At 37.6% G+C, this 18701-nt stretch overlaps 1 protein-coding gene across 1 annotated transcript in view; it reads left to right on the top strand.

Moving 5' to 3' along the window:
- Window positions 1–13580, top strand: part of dst (dystonin) — a 229974-nt gene extending 216394 nt beyond the window's left edge. The window contains exons 89-98 of the mRNA XM_073834681.1: window positions 148–311; window positions 400–562; window positions 644–798; window positions 905–979; window positions 1766–1783; window positions 4554–4671; window positions 7166–7356; window positions 8925–9035; window positions 9820–9943; window positions 12520–13580. Of these exons, the coding sequence (XP_073690782.1) occupies window positions 148–311; window positions 400–562; window positions 644–798; window positions 905–979; window positions 1766–1783; window positions 4554–4671; window positions 7166–7356; window positions 8925–9035; window positions 9820–9943; window positions 12520–12776 (1376 nt within the window). The 3' untranslated portion in view covers window positions 12777–13580. The remainder of the gene's footprint in view (window positions 1–147; window positions 312–399; window positions 563–643; window positions 799–904; window positions 980–1765; window positions 1784–4553; window positions 4672–7165; window positions 7357–8924; window positions 9036–9819; window positions 9944–12519) is intronic.
- Window positions 13581–18701: the final 5121 nt, after the last annotated feature.

The following is an 18701-nucleotide window of genomic DNA, read 5'->3' as shown; positions in this document are numbered from 1 at the left end:
ATTTAGGTGCATTCCTATAATTAATGCTAATTATTAAGTCATAGACGAAAACATCAGGAGCTTTTGTAATATAGTCCACCAAACAGAAGTGTAAGCACTGGTTGTTTAGGTTTGGTTGATCAAGATGTTTGTTTGTTTGGTCATCAGGAAAGAGATCCCCCACACAGTCCATGTACACCGCAGCATCACAGGTGCAAATCGAGACTAAGAACCCCAGAGTGAACCTGCTGGTTAGTAAATGGCAACAGGTCTGGCTGCTGGCGCTGGACAGGAGGAGGAAGCTCAACGATGCTCTGGACAGACTGGAGGAGGTCAGTCATACATGCACAGCTGACCTCACATCCATCTCAGATTCATGTCAGGTGCCTTCACACTCATTTTCTTCTAATCTGCCCTCAGCTGAAAGAGTTTGCCAACTTTGACTTTGACGTATGGAGGAAGCGCTACATGCGCTGGATGAACCACAAGAAATCACGCGTCATGGATTTCTTCCGTCGCATTGATAAAGACCAGGATGGCAAAGTCACAAGGCAGGAATTCATCGATGGCATCCTGTCTTCAAGTAAGGAAAGCTTTCAAACCGCGTGTCGTTTAGGTCTGAAGTCTTTTAGGCTTTACCCTCAACACCTATTTGGTCCTGCAGAGTTCCCCACCAGTCGTCTGGAGATGAGCGCTGTGGCAGACATTTTTGATCGAGACGGCGATGGCTACATCGACTACTATGAGTTTGTGGCTGCTCTACATCCCAACAAAGATGCTTACAAACCGTTAACCGATGCTGACAAAATTGAAGATGAGGTAAATGTTATCAGCTTACTTTTTGGAAAGTTCTACACAGTAATTGGAAGTGTTACAGGCGGTGTTTCTTGTAGTCGTTTTCTGATTTATGACTTCATGTGTTTAGGTGACTCGCCAAGTTGCAAAGTGCAAGTGTCCTAAACGGTTCCAAGTAGAGCAGATTGGAGCCAACAAATATCGGGTAAGTGACAGATTTTTCATGCTGTCTGAATGAGTCAAGAAACACATTTACTATGGAAACCTAGGCCAGGAAACCTACGTTTTTCAAAATAAAGAGACAAAAATACAATTCATGAGACCCCCCAAAATAATCAGGGTATATACTATGGTTATTAAACTAAATGTGTCGTTTTACAACAAAGGTATCTAGTGTTCTCGGAAAATTTGTTGTAAAAACAGCATTTTTGTTGTTAATGTGGCAATAACATAATTGTATGTAAACAGTCTTGCAAAGTTCAGTCAAACACTGGCTGTATCCCAATGAAAAGGCCCTGATTCCATGTATCAAAGCTGATATAAGGAATGTTTTGAGGACGAGATGGAAACATGAAGTCTGGAAAGTTGGCAGTGCTCCACAGACCCTTGTTAAACTGCTCCTCTACCCAAACCTTTTTGCCCCGACACGGCTGTTGCCAAAGAGAATGACTTCATTACATTTTTACGTGCCATTGCATTTTTCATTCTCTCAAGTTTGAGAGTTTTAGGGTTCTTCCCCCCCATCCACTTCTCTCCAACGCTCTTAATAAACAGATCCTGTAACAGTTAGTCACGGTCAGCCATTCTATTACTTCCCGTAATCTAAGGAAATAATAAAGGTGATCATAACTACATATTTCTTCGTACTGGCTGGAGGCCTGTGACCGTGCCACTGTGAAGAAAATATGGATAGAACTTGTTTGTTTTTTTTCCTTTGGTGAACTGATATTTACTAATGTTTGTCTTTTCACTGTTTTTTCCCCCACATCAGTTCTACCTTGGAAATCAGGTAAACATGCATAGAGCTTTTGAAAGATTTAATGTGCTGCCCTTTTTGTTTTATCTGATTCACTGTCACTGTGTCTTTGAATCCCCAATATTTAAGGCTGTCTTAAACTCACAAGCGGATAAGCGTATTTAAAGAAGTATACATTTAAATAACTCTTTTCCCAAAGCCAGCCATTTAGTTTGTGGCATGGCTGTTTACAAATCTTCACAGTTACTAGTGCAGCTGAAGCTATAAATAGAGATGAACATTTCTACTTCTTTAATAATAAATAACACCAAAAAATGGTGTTTAGTGTCATGTCCTTAATATAAGTTGTGAAATAGTGCCCTTAGTCATTTTAAGGCAAATTCTGAGTTAAGCACGAATATTTGGGAAATAGTTTCTAGTCAACATGAAATCATTATTACTCAAGCATTACTCAAAAAAAAAAAAATATATATACTTTATTAAATAAAACTTAAAAACTTTTTTACAGTGTTATAATTTTTCCCCCATCTTAAACAACAGCCAATTACCAAATATAAATGATGAATGATTACATTTATTAATAATAAACAATTATGCTGGCAAACTTTTTAATGCAGTTTTTCTAAGATCTTGCCAGTGGTTCAGTAATTTAATGACTGTAAATATATTCAGTGATATCAATCAGTTGGTTAGTAACGAGGGTTGTGAATGTTTCATGTTGACTTGTTTTATAGACGACCAACCTTTTTAGGATAATTTAGGATGTTTTTATTTTTAGATTCAACTATCTGCTTTTGAGTTCATATGCATTTTTCTCCGCAGTGCTGCATTCTGCTTTTGTATTATAATTTGCGACAGCTTTTGCAGCATTAACACAGTATGCTTGCCTTCTGCTACCTGCTTAATTTACTTAACCTTTTTAAGTTCTGCTTTATGAGAGCCTCGCTTTTTTCTTTTAACCAGTTTGCGGCTGATGTTCAAACAAGCCAAAGCTTCAGAAGGAATTTTGAGCTGAAAGATGCATGATTCTCCCTACATAAACCACATAAAATCATGAGCTACATGCTTTCTCATGGTGGTGTTTAGGGAGGATACTTGACTCTGAGCTGGTGAAGGGATTTTATAGGGCAGGCCATGCAAACCTCATGTTTTTCTTCTTTTGTATTGAGACCTTTATATCACATCAACTGAAACCATTCTTTCGACAGTTTGGTCTCGTTCACTGCTTACATGACCCCTTAATCGCCGACGAGACTATAACAAACAGGGACAATCAAAATCTAACCCCCCATCTACACGTTGCGGTTTTGGAAAGCTGTATCCTGGTAAATGGTCATTCTTCAAGCTGTTCGTTGTGATTCTCTTGACTATTTCTCTTGATCATGCTTCAAAATTCATCTTCTCCTCCCCCCAATCACCAAATTCACCAATGGTATCGATTCATTCTGGTTATCACTTCAAGAATAAAGGGCTTGCAGGCCAGAGCGATGCTCAGCGGGTCGCCATCAGTGTGTCGGTCATGTTGAGTTTCAGCGAGTCGATTTCAGCCATTCTTCCATATTGTTCCTATTGTGTGTGGTTGGAGTCGAGCATCAGTGTCAACACACGCATCCTCTATGAGAATGGTAGTTTGTAGTTCTAGACGGTGCAACTTCTATATGCATTGTTGGTTTGTGGAAAAACTTTCTCACATGGTATGATTTCTTTTTTTTTTTTAAACAGAAAGCATGAGGCCATAATTTTCTGTGCTGTGAAATCCGTAAGCCTTGGCCATATCCAACTGGCAACAATCATTTGGACGCAACTCATTGGGCTCGTTGTTTTCTTTAGCTCCTATCTTTGGCATGGCGGATGTAGGGGAATGCAGAAGAGTTATGCTCAAGTGTTCCCCTGCGTCTCTGTGCCAGTGCCCATATTTGTATGAAAACTGAGCCTCGGCCTGAATAAGTGTGTAGAATGCACTTGTAGCACACCCTAGTGGACAAACTGATCACAGTCCTGTCCTGTGTCTTAAAAGTGCACTTAGTAACTTTTTCTATTGTAATGAAGTTTCACACATACAGAAATTCTGTCTGTCAGACAAATGTTCACTCATGAAATGAAGACTCGGTAATAATATCAGTAATATCTTTTCCTCTTTATTTTAGAATAAATTGTAATATATAAAAATATATCTATCTATACATCTATACTATTGCCTTGAAGAGTGTAAAATAATTGTTTATGCATATATAGGACACTTTTGAATGTGGAATCAATTAATCACAGGTGACAGATAAGCAAGTAATGTTTTTGCTTTTGCTTCATCCACGCCCACAGGTGGCAGCATAACGTCTAGAACCACTATCGTATCAGCCAGTAGTACAAACTAACAGTAACAATAACAAAATGACGATACAAACTAACACTTTGTGCACCTTTAATGACATGCAATGAAGCACACTACCACACACAAGATTTTTTGATGATCGGTCCTAAATTAGCACAAAGCCACAAATGAAACCAGTTGGATTGACCATTCATTTCATGTCTTCTGGAATGAAACCAATGTTGTGTCTCAATCAAAATGTATTTTGGCTCAGCAGAGCAACAAGAGGAAGCCAGAGATAAACAGTACATAAATAGCATCTGACTAATAATGTTGTGATTTGACTCTTGGAGCATATTGTCGGATGGCTAGTTTTTACTACTTTAAAAAGTGTGTTATAGGGCTGAGGTTTCTGATGTTGCTCTGCTGTGTGCCTGTCACTGAAAAACATGGCTGTATTTCAGAAGAATGACTGTGTTCTCTGTTCGTGTCCAGTTTGGAGATTCCCAGCAGCTGCGGCTGGTGCGGATCCTGCGCAGTACGGTGATGGTGCGGGTGGGTGGTGGTTGGATGGCCCTGGATGAGTTCCTGGTGAAAAATGACCCGTGCAGAGGTAATGTCCACGTTATGTTGTTCTCAGCTTCAGCTTATGGTATTCAGACAGGTCTTTTAAATGCATTGATATTGTGAATAACAAAACTGTTCAATGTTTGTTCCCACCAAGACATTATGTTGCAGACACAAAAACCTAGTCTAGTTGCCTAAATAGACAGCATTTTAACACGTCATAGACAAAATCCTAATGCATAGTTTCATTATTGTGCTACCATCTAAGATACCTTGTTTTGGCCAAATTAAAAAGCAGTAGTGAGTCTTTTGTGGTAAAGGCAGAAGTATAGAACAAAACAGATAAAGTCTAATTCCATTTCAGTTAAAGGAGAAGTTCACTTCCAGAACAAAAATGTATGGATAATTTACTTAACCCTTGTCATCCAATATGTTCATGTTTTTCTTCAGTCATAAAGAAATTAGGTTTTTTGAGGAAAACATTTCAGGATTTTTCTCCATATAGTGGTCTCTATGGTGCCTATGAGTTTGAACTTCCAGAATGCAGTTTAAAAGCAGCTTTAAAGGGCTCTAAACAATCCCAGCTGAAAAAGAAGGGTCTTATCTAGTGATTTTTAACCTCAAATGCTCGTCTTGTCTAGCTCTGTCTGAACTGTTTGTTTCTAGTTCAAGACAGTTAGGGTATGTTGAAAAACTCTCATCTCATTTTCTTCTCCAACTTCAAAATCATCCTACATCGTGGCAGAAGTACCGACCCAGTGTTTACAAAGTGAACGTGCTAAGATCAAACAAACAAAAAAAGATCCTTTACAAAAAAAAAAGGTAAAACAGCGATGTAGGATGATTTTGAAGTTGGAGAAGAAAATGAGATGGGAGTTCTGTCTTGAACCGTAATACACAGGGTACACACCGAGCTAGACAAGATGAGCATTTGAGGTTAAAAAGTATATAAATTGTTCTTTTTTGTAGAAATAACCTCATTTTGCTAGATAAGATCCTTCTTCCTTGGCTAGGATCATTTAGGGCCATTTGAAGCTGTATTTAAACTGCATTTTGGAAGTTTAAACTCGCGGGCACCATAGAAGTCCACTACATGGACAGAAATCCTGAATGTTTTCCTCAAAAAACATAATTTCCTTACGACTGAAGAAAGAAAGACATGCACATCGTGGAACATCTTGGATTTGTTCTGGAAGTGAACTTCTCCTTTAAGATTCTGCTTTAGGATAGACCGTCTACACCTGCCAATGTAGACAGTAGGTTTTGGAACGGAATCTAAAGTTCCCAATAATGAAAGGAGTTGTAGATGTAAAGAGTTGAGAATGTTACTGATGGATATTCTTATGTAGGCTGTAATCATTTGTTGTGGCTGAATCTTTTCTTCCTGCATTCTAATTGGCTGTGTATGGGATTCTTAAAGCTTGCCGGTCTCTTCCCATGAAGTCTTTCTTTCAGAATTTCCCTTTTCCTTCTGCTTTGTTTGTGAACCCAATTGTCGTTTCTTCTAGTTCACCACCACGGGAGTAAAATGTTGCGCTCGGAATCAAATTCTTCAATTACTCAGTCTCCTATAGGTTGGCAACTCTCACACTTTCTCTCCTTGCTCCATCCCAGTGGTATGTGTGCATCCCAGTGTGTGTGTGTGTGTGTGTGTGTGTGTGGGTGTGCTGCAGTGATCCCTGAATGGTATTCTCATTAACATTAATCTCATGCTTCCCTTTCCATCGTGCTGTCTGGGACTGTTTAGCATGCGGTTTTGTGTTGCGTCATGAGTCCTTTCTCGCTTTCTCTGCATGTGCTTATTGTAGCTCTGTTGCAGTGCAGTGAAACTTGCTCGACAATCTCATCAATGCAAGATATGAATAATACATCACATTAAACTGAGCTATACACAATAAACGGAATATTTTATGCTAAATTGTTTTTCTAAACTGCAGTCTCCGAAGGTTAATCCTGTTCTACTATATGATAATATATTTTTATGCAGCATCAATGTTTTTCTTTCTTTCTTTCTTATATACATTTGCCAGTGATGTGTAGTGCATGCAATTCATTCCCTACATCAAACCAAAGCACAAAACTCTGAATAGGGTTTTGCTCATTTGAGTGGGTGCCCATCATTCCCAGCCTGGTTAAAGAGTCCTTCATAAGATCTGAACCTTTAAACTGGCTTTCTGAAATAAGTTCCTGAGACTTGTTTAAAGGAAATGTGTTGGGCTCAAAACAAGTTGAGCTCTGTGAACAGCATCTGTAGTTTGTTGCTGATTACCACAAAAAATGCCTCAATTTCAACAAACTTGTGAACCAGTCTGTTTACAGTAATTAGGGTGGATTAAATTGATATAGACAGCATTACAGATCAAACAATAAACAATTATATTAAATTGACTCATAATTGTTAGTACCACAGATGTTGTGCATAGACCTCGTGTTGAACTAAAGCCACAGTATTCCTTTGAATTTCAGAGGCTTATTTTCTAAACCCGTGTTAAAGGTTTTGCTGTGGTCTTGGCTCATTGCACTGTATGTTCTTGCTTCAGCTAAGGGCAGAACCAACGTGGAGCTGCGCGAGAAGTTTATTCTCCCAGAAGGCACCACCCAGGTGATGGCCAGTTTCCGCTACAGAGGTCGAAGGTCACGGCCATCCTCAAGAGGTGCCTCCCCCAACAGATCCAATTCTAGCCACAGCTGCCCCGCACAACCCAACCCACCCGGCTCCAGCACGCCCAAGGTATGGACATTGTTGTTTAGGTTGTACAGAAATGTGTAACTTCTCCATGTTTTGTCACATTTTCCTGTCACCAATCATAAAGCTTGGTTCCAAAACCTAGTGAGCTGCAAAACAAGTTTGGACTGCATATGCACATCGTCTTTTCCATCAGAAAATTAGTCTTTTTTTTTTTAATGCTGTTTGAGCAAAAGAAACAACATTTATAGGGCCATTCATTTATTTTAATTGCTGATTTAATGTATGGTATTTACAGTCAAACCACAAATTATTCAGACACCAGATATATTTTTTTATATTTTTACTGGTGGGTGCAGGATACTAGAGTTCATTTATGTAAGTGAGGATAGCAAAATAAAGTAAACTGTGACATATATACCCAAAAATTCTTCATACAGTGGACTACCAGTAAAACTGATATAAATTCGGGACCAACAATTATTCAGACACTTTGACCTGACCATGTTTTGCTTAAGCGTTTTTTTTTTTTTCTCTTTAATTGCTAATGCAACTTTTTTTACACCACAGACTGAACAAAATTAAGCATTGCTTGGTAAATGGTCAACAAAGTATTGATAGTTGTGTAAATATTATCATACTAACAGTTTTCAGAATTTTTGATTGATTGTAATCCATTACATACCTTTCTATCAAACTTACCTGAATTTGCTCTGACCCAGTTTAACTCTGAGTTGTTGTCATATTTTTTTATAATTTTCTAAACTATAGTGAATAAACTGTGATAATGTGAGAAATGTTGAAGGTGTCTGAATAAATTTTGGTTTGACTGTAAATATGAGTTTGGCAAGCAGGTTTTTTTATTTTTATTTGCTATGTCGCTAAGCTATCAGCATAAAAGCACAAAAAGGTCAATTTTTATTACTATTTAATTATTCTTAGCTGGTGAGAGGCTATTTATTATGCTATTATTATACTATTTGTGACCCTGGACCACAAAAACAGTTATAATGGTCAAATTTTCAAAAATGAGATTTATACATCATCTGAAAGCTTAATAAATAAGCTTTTCATTCATTTGTGTTGGCATAGGACAATATTTGGCTTAGATACAACTATTTGAAAATCTGGAATTTGTGGGTTGCAAAAAAAATATTGAGAAAATCACTTTTTTTTATTGCTTTTTGTCCAAATGAATCAAAAATTAAGTCTTGATATATTTACGGTAGGAAATGTACAAAATATCTTCATGGAACGTGATCTTTACTTAATATCCTAATGATTTTTGGCATAAAATAAAAATCAATCATTTTGACCCATACAATGTATTTTTGGCTATTACTACAAATATACCTGTGCTACTTATGACTTATAGGTTTTGTGGTGCAGTGTCACATGTATTGTTCCTATCAAATGGCCAAAAAAGTAATTAAGGCAGCATAAACGTTTTTTTGTCAGGAGTGTCTTACATAGGGAGCTCACTAAGATTTGGAACAGAGCCATGCATAGCCCCATCATTATTTGTTGATATATAATTGTTTCCTGTATTGTCTGTCTTTTTTTTTTCTTTTGCTACCCTTCGTATGTGGTTTATCCACAATTGTTTCTCACAGACACCCCAACATTTAACCCGCAATTATGATAAACCCTGGCTGACAAACAGCAAATCAGCTACTCCTCTTAAATCATCTGACTCCTTTGACAGCCAAGGGTCGTCCAATGAGGTATAGTGCTTAAGAAATGAGTGACAAATCCCCATCTAATCTCCGTCTCCTGCTCCTGACCTCTGTCTCTGCCATGTTACTGATCTAATTGCTTCCTGTGTGGATTTGGGGTTGAGTTCAATCTCTTTCTCTGGCTTTGCAATGATGCATGGACGTGGTCTGTTATTAAGGCAGATGTGTTTGCTTTGGTCCTGTAATTCTGATCTTTAAACCTCTTTTTCACAAAGGGGATGTTGTGATTCTCTTAAATCAAAGGTATTCTAGACCTTTTCCAAACATCACGTCCTTTCTCATTATTCAAGCACTAACTGCAAAATGAACAGTTTTCTGTCCTCTTGCCACTAAAACTCGATGCTTGTGAGATCTGTTCTACATCCTGAACTCTAAATGGTTTCCTCTCTTTCTTCTGATGTGTATGGCTGAATTTGAATCAGTGTAGGCAGTAAACTGTGATCCTGCATTTATTCCATCATTCTGGCCATATACTGTACACACTGCAGAGTTTTGGGATTAACAAACATTTAAATGTGCGAGTGATACAGAATACATGCAACTCCTAAACCCACCTCTGTCGAGTTAATGTACTAGTCTATTAGTTCTGTTATGTCAAATGATGTGTTTTAGTGCAGTTTCATTGCCAGCATGTTAGAGCAAAAGCCCACTGGGTATATCTGCATCTTAGAAAGCTCTTTTTTGCCAAAGGTTGCTGTCAGTAAACAGTCAATTGCATGCATCCTCATTGTTCTGTTCTAATTGGCAGTTTCTGAATCATGACATCTTACAGAGCACCCCTATTCAGGGCAGCAAGCTTCGTCTTCCAGGCTATTTGTCAGGAAAAGGCTTTCAGTCGGGAGAGGATGGATCCTTGATAAATGCTGCAGTCATGAAGGCCAGAGGTCAAGCCATGGGTGAGACAGACACATCTTCTCTTCATAAAGTTTTGCTGCTGCTACTGCATGATATATAAACCTCTTCTTGTCAACGAAGGTTTAATCGACTATTAAGGGGGCAGCTCTAGTATATAATCAATTATATATCTATTACATGAAAAAAAAAATACTGTTGCAATCAAAAACATTATCCAACCCCTGAGAGACTGCAGTACTTTACAAATACAAGATCCAAAATTTTATCTAAATTGCATCTATAACAGTTTACTGGCATATGCATTGAAAGCAATTATTTGTAACAAAAGTGTTTTAAAACACAATTAAGCCTTTGGAAACTCTATTAAAATACAGAATTAGTTTGGGCTGTTACATATACATAAACTTAGCCTATGCATGTGCTGAAGTTAAGAGAGCTCTCTCAAAAGCTATAGAAAAGAATAGTTTATTATGTTATTTGTAGAGGCACAGCTGGTGTCCCTATTCCTTAGTTTAATATGTGTTGTACCAGAAAACCTTTGAGGGTGTTAAACAAAAAAGCACAATATCATAACAAATTTGATCAGAGCAACTGAGAAAAAAGCTGCCATGTACAGCCAAAGACTTTCACAATGGCTCGACGAAAGGAGGAAAAACATTTTAATGCAGAGTAGAAGATGAACACAAGACAAGTATGGCCTTAATGTTGAGGCATCTTGCAGAATGCCACTCTTGGCCAAAAAGAACATTAAAGGCCAACTTATAAATGTTAAAATGGGTAGACCTCTGAAGTTCTGGAAAAATGTTTTAAGGAGTGATGTGACTAAACTGGACTTTTTAGATCCATGGATCAACGGTATGAAGAGCACCATCTCCATCGTCAAACTTGGAGGTGGATCAGTCCTGTTATGGGGTTGTCTTACTTTAGCAGAAAGTGGAAATCATGACTGTATGAAAAAGATCATGGATTCTTTGAAGTATCAGGCCATTTTGACAAGAATTGTGAAGCCTTTGGTGCCAAGACTGAAGCTGATGCCCAAAGTAAACATCCAAATCGACTTGGTTCAGGGATATAATATAATATAATGTCATATAATGTTCTTGAGTGGCCTGTTCAGTCTCCAGATTTAATTCTCATTGAAAATATTTGGTTGAATTTGAAGAAAGCAGTGGCAATGTGAAAACCAAAGTTTATCAGTGATCTGAAAGCTTTTTTTCAGGCGAGAAATGGGCCAAGCCTGTAGTAGAGAGGTGACTGATGCTTCTAAGCACTCACAGGCAGAGTTTATAGGTGGTTTTACAGAATAAAAGATTCAGTGCAAAATTTGACTTTTGGGGGTTGAATAATTATGAACAAATGTTTAGAACCAATTAGATTTTTAACATGATTACATTCTCAGAATCACTCGAATGTGTATTAGCCCATTAATTCCCACTAGTCACATTATTGACTGTAAAAAAGGTTTTCATTTTAAAAGCTCAAAACACTTTACTAAGGGATGTTTAGTGCACATCCTGCAAATATGGAAAAATTAAGGGTCTCAATTAAATATGTGCAGTTTCACATGACACCATGAGATGTTGAAGGCTGCATCAAAACTTCAAAACATAAGGCTAGTAAAGTATGTTAACATAAAGATACGACAAAGAGTTTTGGTACACATTATCTCTAAGGTGTTTAGTATTAATATATAAATAAAAGAGTCATTGTTGAGTGTTGTCATAGGATGAGTAAACATGTTGACGGTCACAATTGTGAGCGGTGGGATAACAGTCAACTTAGGTATGCAATATAAATCCATTGGAGTTGTTAGTGATTAGTTAGAAGAATGCGCTAAAATGTCGCAATGACAAAATATTGCACTAAATCAAAAGTTCTAATGTTACGAATTAGTTACAGTACTGATGTTGCAATACTGGTAGCGCTAATGTTACAATTTTATGATGTATGTTACAATAAAGTAACAATTTTGAAATGCAGTATGTTGATGATTATATTTTTTAGTATTTTATCTCTTCCTATCAGTGTTGTAAAAGGCTTTTTTTAATCCATAATAGTAACCCTAGAATGTGATCAAAGAGTTTAAAATAGCTGGGTTAAGATGTACATCCATTGTTATGACTGTAGAAATAGGTTAATTCAGTATACACATTATCGCACCGGTCACAGTTGTGACCGACTATAAAACACGATTTTTCACACACAAGAAAAATTTGGGATTAAACGAGTTAATTAACTTTCTCTAAAAGTTTACTGATGCCTTTGTTGAATTGTTTTCATGAAATGTTGTTATCCGCAGCAAAATGTCTTTAAGGTCAAGGGGTTGATTAATTTTGATTGCAACTGTACATGTTTACTCATAATTACTTCGTAATCAGTATAAACATGCCTTGATTTTCCAGTATTTTGCTTCTAAATTAAATTTGTTTGAATCTACATGTAGTCAACAATGGATGTTTGGATATGATTCTGCTTTCTTTGGGAAACAACATTAAAAATTACATATCAAACATCATCAAAAGGCTGAAAAATATCAATATATACTTTTTTTGAGCCATTATGTGGATGTCAATGTCAAAGTACTGAGATGTAACTGTCTTTGATCTTTTATTCTCAGGGTTGAGTAAGATCCCAAGCAGGCCTGGCAGCAAAGCAGGAAGCCGAGGTAGCAGCCGCCGTGGCAGCGACGCCTCAGACTTTGATATTTCAGACATCCAGTCGGTTTGCTCGGACATGTCGGAGACAGTGACAGACTCAGGGCGACCGACGCCACGCTCAGCCTCTCGCCAACACGGAGGCAAACCCTCCAAAATCCCAACTCCCCAAAGGAGGAGCACCCCTACTAGCAAACTGGCCAAGAACACCAAGAGATAGTCAACAGTCCGGTCCACAGAAACGGCCAGGATCCGGGCCTCTGTTCTGATAGCACTGGGTTAGCGCACACTAAACCGAGACTGGACAGACGTAGATTCACACTAAAGACTGCTAAAGTGTTATCGTTTTTAAAAAGCGTAGCAAGATGTAAATTATTCTGTTGTGAACGTGAAAAAGGAAGTTCATGTGGAGTGTGTGTGTGTGTGTGCGTGTGTGTGTGGAATGCAATGGCTTTGTGTATTTGTCCTGTATTTTATGTGAATGTTTCGTCATTAATATTTTGTTTGATCGCTGGGAAAGGTCAGCGACCGCAAGAAGACTGTATGTTGTTAGGTAAACTAACACTTTTCCACATGTTTGTGTTGAGGGAGAAACTGAATGTACAGTTATTTTCCCCCAGCGGACATGCTTGTTGGCGATAATATGCCCTTGTATTCTGCCAGGACACCACAATTATTTATTCATCTATTTAAAGTGCAATGACAAGCTGCTGTTGTGCATTTAAAGGGCAATACAATACCACTGCTACACTACAACTGTAACCCCATGCTATCATACACTACAGTTAATCCTGATCATGGCCTTTAAACGTATACAACACCCGTCTGTAGCACCCGCAGTAATGTTCCTTTCTATCAAATCACAGATTGTGTGCCACCTTACTGTGACTAGAACTTTCTGACTAAAAACATTCATAAGTGCAATCATGCCTGTGTACTCTATGGTTCCTTTTTGCCTGAGTGATGCAAATTACTCACCTTTTTGTAATAAATATGCTTGCAGAAAGCTCAACAATATATACAACCTTCAAAGTCTCGCTTGTTTCCATCTGTCCAAGGTCTCTGACTTCTGCTAAACATCCAAACAAAGACGCACTTTGACTGAGGCGCATTTACGCAACATCGTCTCGGGTCTGCGATTAACAAGTCTTAAGAAGAAAATAAAACGTTTTATGAGACTAAAATGCTATGTCAGTCGTAGCCTGTGGGAGTCCCTTTGCCAGTAAATAGGACCAAAGACAATCTTGTGTAAAGATGCCAGATGGGCTTTAATGTTGGTTGGATTAATGTTAGTATGTCAGAGTGTAATCAGATGAGATGACTTTAGGGCAGTGATGCTGAGGTGTTAATCCTTAACATCCTCATATAGGATATGGCGCAACACTAGATAGCAGGGGGAAAAACCTTTTATTTTATTTTTTTATTTTTTTGTCAAGGTCTACACCAGTCAGCAAATCCTTGTCAACATGTATGTATTCTCTTAAACGAGTTAATGATTTATCTCCATAGGATCTGCCCAAGTAAAAGTAAACAAAGCAAACAAAAGTAAACAGCAATGTCCTTTTTGAGAGTGTTTCTTTATTTTTCATTGTTATAAAACACATTTTTCTTGAAGCCATTACATTTTCTTTATTTTTAAAATTATTTACTGTAGTGTCACATGTTTTTTTTTTTATAGGCACATGTTTTAGGCACATTTGGAAGTAACTAAAACTGTGGTCAGATCACTTTATTGCTTTTGTAAACAGTCATCAACTGCAATACGTTAAGACACATGTTCAGTAAATATAATTAGAATAATTGATTCTTCCACCCAGTGTTGTACGATACTTCATTATTCTAAGTGTAGGGGGAGAAAATCTCTTCTATTTTGATCAGCTTTTCAAAAAGTTATTGATTGGCTGGTTTCTATCTAATTTCCCAAAGCTAGGGCGACTATAGAATACCCAAGATGTGTCACTCGTATAGTTTTAAATGGAGAAAAACCAAAGGACGCTGCAACAAAGATCTGACTTTGTTGCAGCCTGGAATAAACTGCTAGTTTCGTATGGCCAGAAAAGAACGGATCCACCATTTGGACTGGATCCGGGTGGCTGGAGTGATTGAACTTGAGTGATGAACTGGTGGATACGATGACATCGGAATAGCATAGATGCCATTCCTTTACCAATGTAACATGTACATTGGGCTACAATGCAGATTTTAAAACGTATACAATGTTTAATAGTGCAGTGTTGACATAACCTGGCTAATATGGTCAAACTCCCAGTAAGAACTCTAGCTGCTGCATTTTGAACCAGCTGGAGTTTGTTTATTAACCGGGTGGCACAACCAATAGAGCATTACAATAATCTAACCTTAAGGTCATGAACGCTTCTGCATTTGCCATTGAGATGGGTCGTAATTTAGACATATTTTTAAGATGGGAAAATACAGATTTACAAATGCTAGAAATGTGGCTTTCAAAGGAAAGATTGCTATCAGATAGCACACCTAGGTTCCTAACTGATGACGAAGAATTGACAGCAGCCATCTAGTGTTAATGTTCAAGGTCATTACATGAGAAGGGTTTATGGGCCGATAATTAACACCTCTGCTTTTTTTTAGAATTGAACAGTATTACTAGTCATCCAGTTTTTTATATCAACTATGCATTCCATTAGTTTTGCATCAGGCTGCAAAGAAATATAGAGCTGAGTATCATCAGCAAAGCAGTGAAAGCTAACACCATGTTACCTGATGATACCTTCCAAGGGTGAAAAGTAACGGTCCTAGTACTGAGACTTGAGGTACTCCATAGTGCACTTGTGATTGGTTTAACACCTTTTCATTTACTGCCACAATCAGATAAGTACGATTTGGACCATGCCAATGCACTTCCTCTAATGCGTTAGAAGTCCTAGTTTTTTAACACTATTTGAGCAAAAGACACAGCATTTATGAGATGTCAGATTTCATTGGTAATTTGAAATATGAAATTGAATCAAAAGCTCATAAGAACATTTTTGGAGAATTCAATGTTTCCCCATTTAAAGATTTTCCACGTTTAAAGGCGTTTCAAAGACGACCGTCAAGTCAAATGACTTGCCTTAAAGGGACTTTAGTTGATATAATGAGTGCTTTTGAGTAACTAATCAGTGGATTTGCTAAATTGGCTAGGTTAGTGACATCAACGTGACTGCAAACGCCTGTAACTCTAGACTGGGAGCGGTCCTGCTTAAGGCTCAAAGTGGATCGGTAAAGCCAGGCATTCATTAACCACTCTCTAAAGAATGTCTAGCTGCAGTAGGGGTATGTGACAAGGCTTTTTAACATGGTCTCACTGATTAACAGCAAGAGTGCTGATGTGGAGCCCGTCTCAACACGTGCTGCTGAGAATGATGCTGCAGTGCTGAGGGAAAATGTGTACCTGGAAATCTTCTGTTTGTTGCTGACAGTTATTCCCTTCATCTGTCACCAACTTTACAGCTGTGTTAGCCAATGACAAAAAGGCCAATAATGAATCAATGCATGTCAAGGCCTGTGTTGCATTTGAAATGATCCGTGTTCAAAAGAAGATGCAGTGCTTCAAATGGTGATTCATCATGTGAATACAGGCTGGCCTAATTATGTCACCAATTTCCCAGAAAGCATTAACAGCTGTTTCTCAACTACAGTAAAGATGTTCCCGCCACATCTGACTTTTTGTTCATTACACAAGTCCTAAGGGATGAACCGATAGGATCCACAATGATTGCCGTAAGCATCCTGGCAAAGTGGCTGACAGTCCGAGGAAGGCAGGTCTTTAAAGAGTGTGAAGTCATACAGTAAATCCATCACAAATATGAAGTAAACTGACATTGTTTGACAGACAAAAAGTGGTGTGGACTTTTCCAGACAGCATGTGAGAAATGACAGTTGAGGAAATGTCTAGGAAAACTAAGAACAAAGTTAAAGTGAGAAAGAAAAAAAGCTGAAATTGTAGGCCATCCCCAAGGAGTGCCTGTTTTCTCAAAATGTGTATCAGAAATTTCCCAGTGGAGAAGTTTAATCTTGACATTTTTAGAACTCTGGGTACACAATACACAACTGTACACACTACTTTCACTTCTGTAATTCCTGTTAAATCAACTAACAACTTTTTCCCACTCTTTTCTTCTCTTTCTGCACAGCAGTCCTTATAAAAGGATATTTTTGTACTTTATTCACCCATAAAAGATTCAGGTTCACTACTTGCTCTAAGGTACTAAGAGAGTGTTGCAATTGTCCAGCCTGAACAGAACAAAATGCAATATTTTACCTAACTTAGATATAGTTAGTTATCTTTATTATTTGCTATACTTACTAGATTTTATTAAGTTACAGCTAATTTCAAGGAAAGTAAAACAATGTAATTACTGCTCCGAGTAACGCTTACTTAAAATATTCAAGTAGCCACAAAGGAACCAACAACATTAATAAACCAGTGAGAGGCAGCAGTGCACTAATATGTTGGTAATGTGCAACATAACAACAGAAGAAGAAGAAAAGAAACGTTTTTGAGGTGGGGCAATTCTTAATAGACTTAATAGAAAAGACATTTCGCTCATGCTTCCTCCATGTCAGCAGTTACCTCTCTTTCACTAGTTTACCAAAGTGATCTTGAATGTTCAAAAATGTTGAACTGAAAATTTTGAGAGAACATCACATATGCTTGACTTCATAAATCCCTATTTCACTTTACTTAATTTTTTTTAGTTTCCTCACTTTTTCTAAAATCAACTTTTACAGTGTAATTGTAAGGGGTTTCTGCTGCTGTTACAAATGCAGCTCTGATAGAATATATCTTATCTACAGCCATTCCCTGGTGAACCTGGTTAATAGTTTAGAAGAGCAGGTCAGTTTGTGGTCTGCAGAATGTTTGCAGAGCTCTGCTAGTGCCTATCCGTGACATACTACATCTGTCTCCTAGTGCGCTATCTAGACAGTGATACACTGTATGCTGTAGACTTATTAGAGATAGTTTGACTTTTCTCGTTTTTAGTGCCCATCCTATATGAACGTTTAGCAAGCAGGTTGGGAAGCATTTAGTTTAAAATAGTGCTCAAATCCTTCTTTTGTTTTTGTTTTGGTAAATAAAGATTTGATCAGTCAGCCCAATTTGTAAACAATAAAATACAGTGTGCATTTTATAATTACAATTACAAATCTAGTTTTTGAGGCATCAGCCATAGAATAAGCACAAATCTGCATGAAGCTTTTGCATGCAGGTACCCAAACATGACATATGCATAAATACACCAGCTTGCATAAAAACGTCCCTAACCAGCGACATCTGACTGCAAAATGATTGTGTGAAGAATGTGGAGGTCAGTGTTTGCATAGGATAATGTGCTGAAGAGGGATGAAGGCCTGTTGGGCCCGAGGGTGGAGTGGAGCTCATGGATCAGGTTTTCTTCTAAGCAGGTTTAGGTTGAAGCCAAAGTTGGGACCAGAGATGCTTCTTTAAAATTGGCTTTATGTTTACTGCGGGAACAGCCAAGGAACAGTCTGCAGTGAACTTGCTTCAGAAGAATATGTAAGTAAACAATGTTTATAGCAGATATGAGAGTAAAAGCAACTGATGTTTAATTCATTTAAAATGCGAACTCAACTGTGTTAAACCATTATTATGTGCATGAACTTTTCATGGTTTATATTGCAAAACCAAACAAATGTACTGTAATGAATGTATTGGTGTTTTTTAGGTACTGATTGTCCTAGTATTTTATGCTCCGTATAAAGAGAGAGAAAAAACCCCTGAAACATTTAACTTTGAATAGGGCTTACAAAGAAATTCATGTGATTAGATACAAGTTTTTCAGTAAATGTGAATTGCATCTTGTCATTGTTGGATATTTCACAGCAGTAATCTTTTTCTCATTTCAAATGCATTTCAAATTGAAACGCAAGATAAACATTCTGTTCATGTTAATGGGAGAATTTTGTTAGCGCTATGTACTGTTGCTTTCCATGTAGTGAAATTTGTGCTTTCAATAAGCATTTCTGTAAAATATAATGTTGTAGTACAATTATCCAGGGTCTGCATGTCAGTGCTATAAAGTTTTCACAGTTGTGTCTTCCATCCTATCTGTAATCTTTCTCCCTTTGCAGGCACATTTAAATCCCAAGAATCTTGATTTCCAAA

The sequence above is a fragment of the Garra rufa genome, chromosome 2 (assembly GCF_049309525.1).
Source record: "Garra rufa chromosome 2, GarRuf1.0, whole genome shotgun sequence".
NCBI classification, from domain to species: domain Eukaryota; kingdom Metazoa; phylum Chordata; class Actinopteri; order Cypriniformes; family Cyprinidae; genus Garra; species Garra rufa.
Note: the sequence above shows the minus strand (reverse complement) of the source record. Positions and strands in the feature narration are given on the sequence as shown.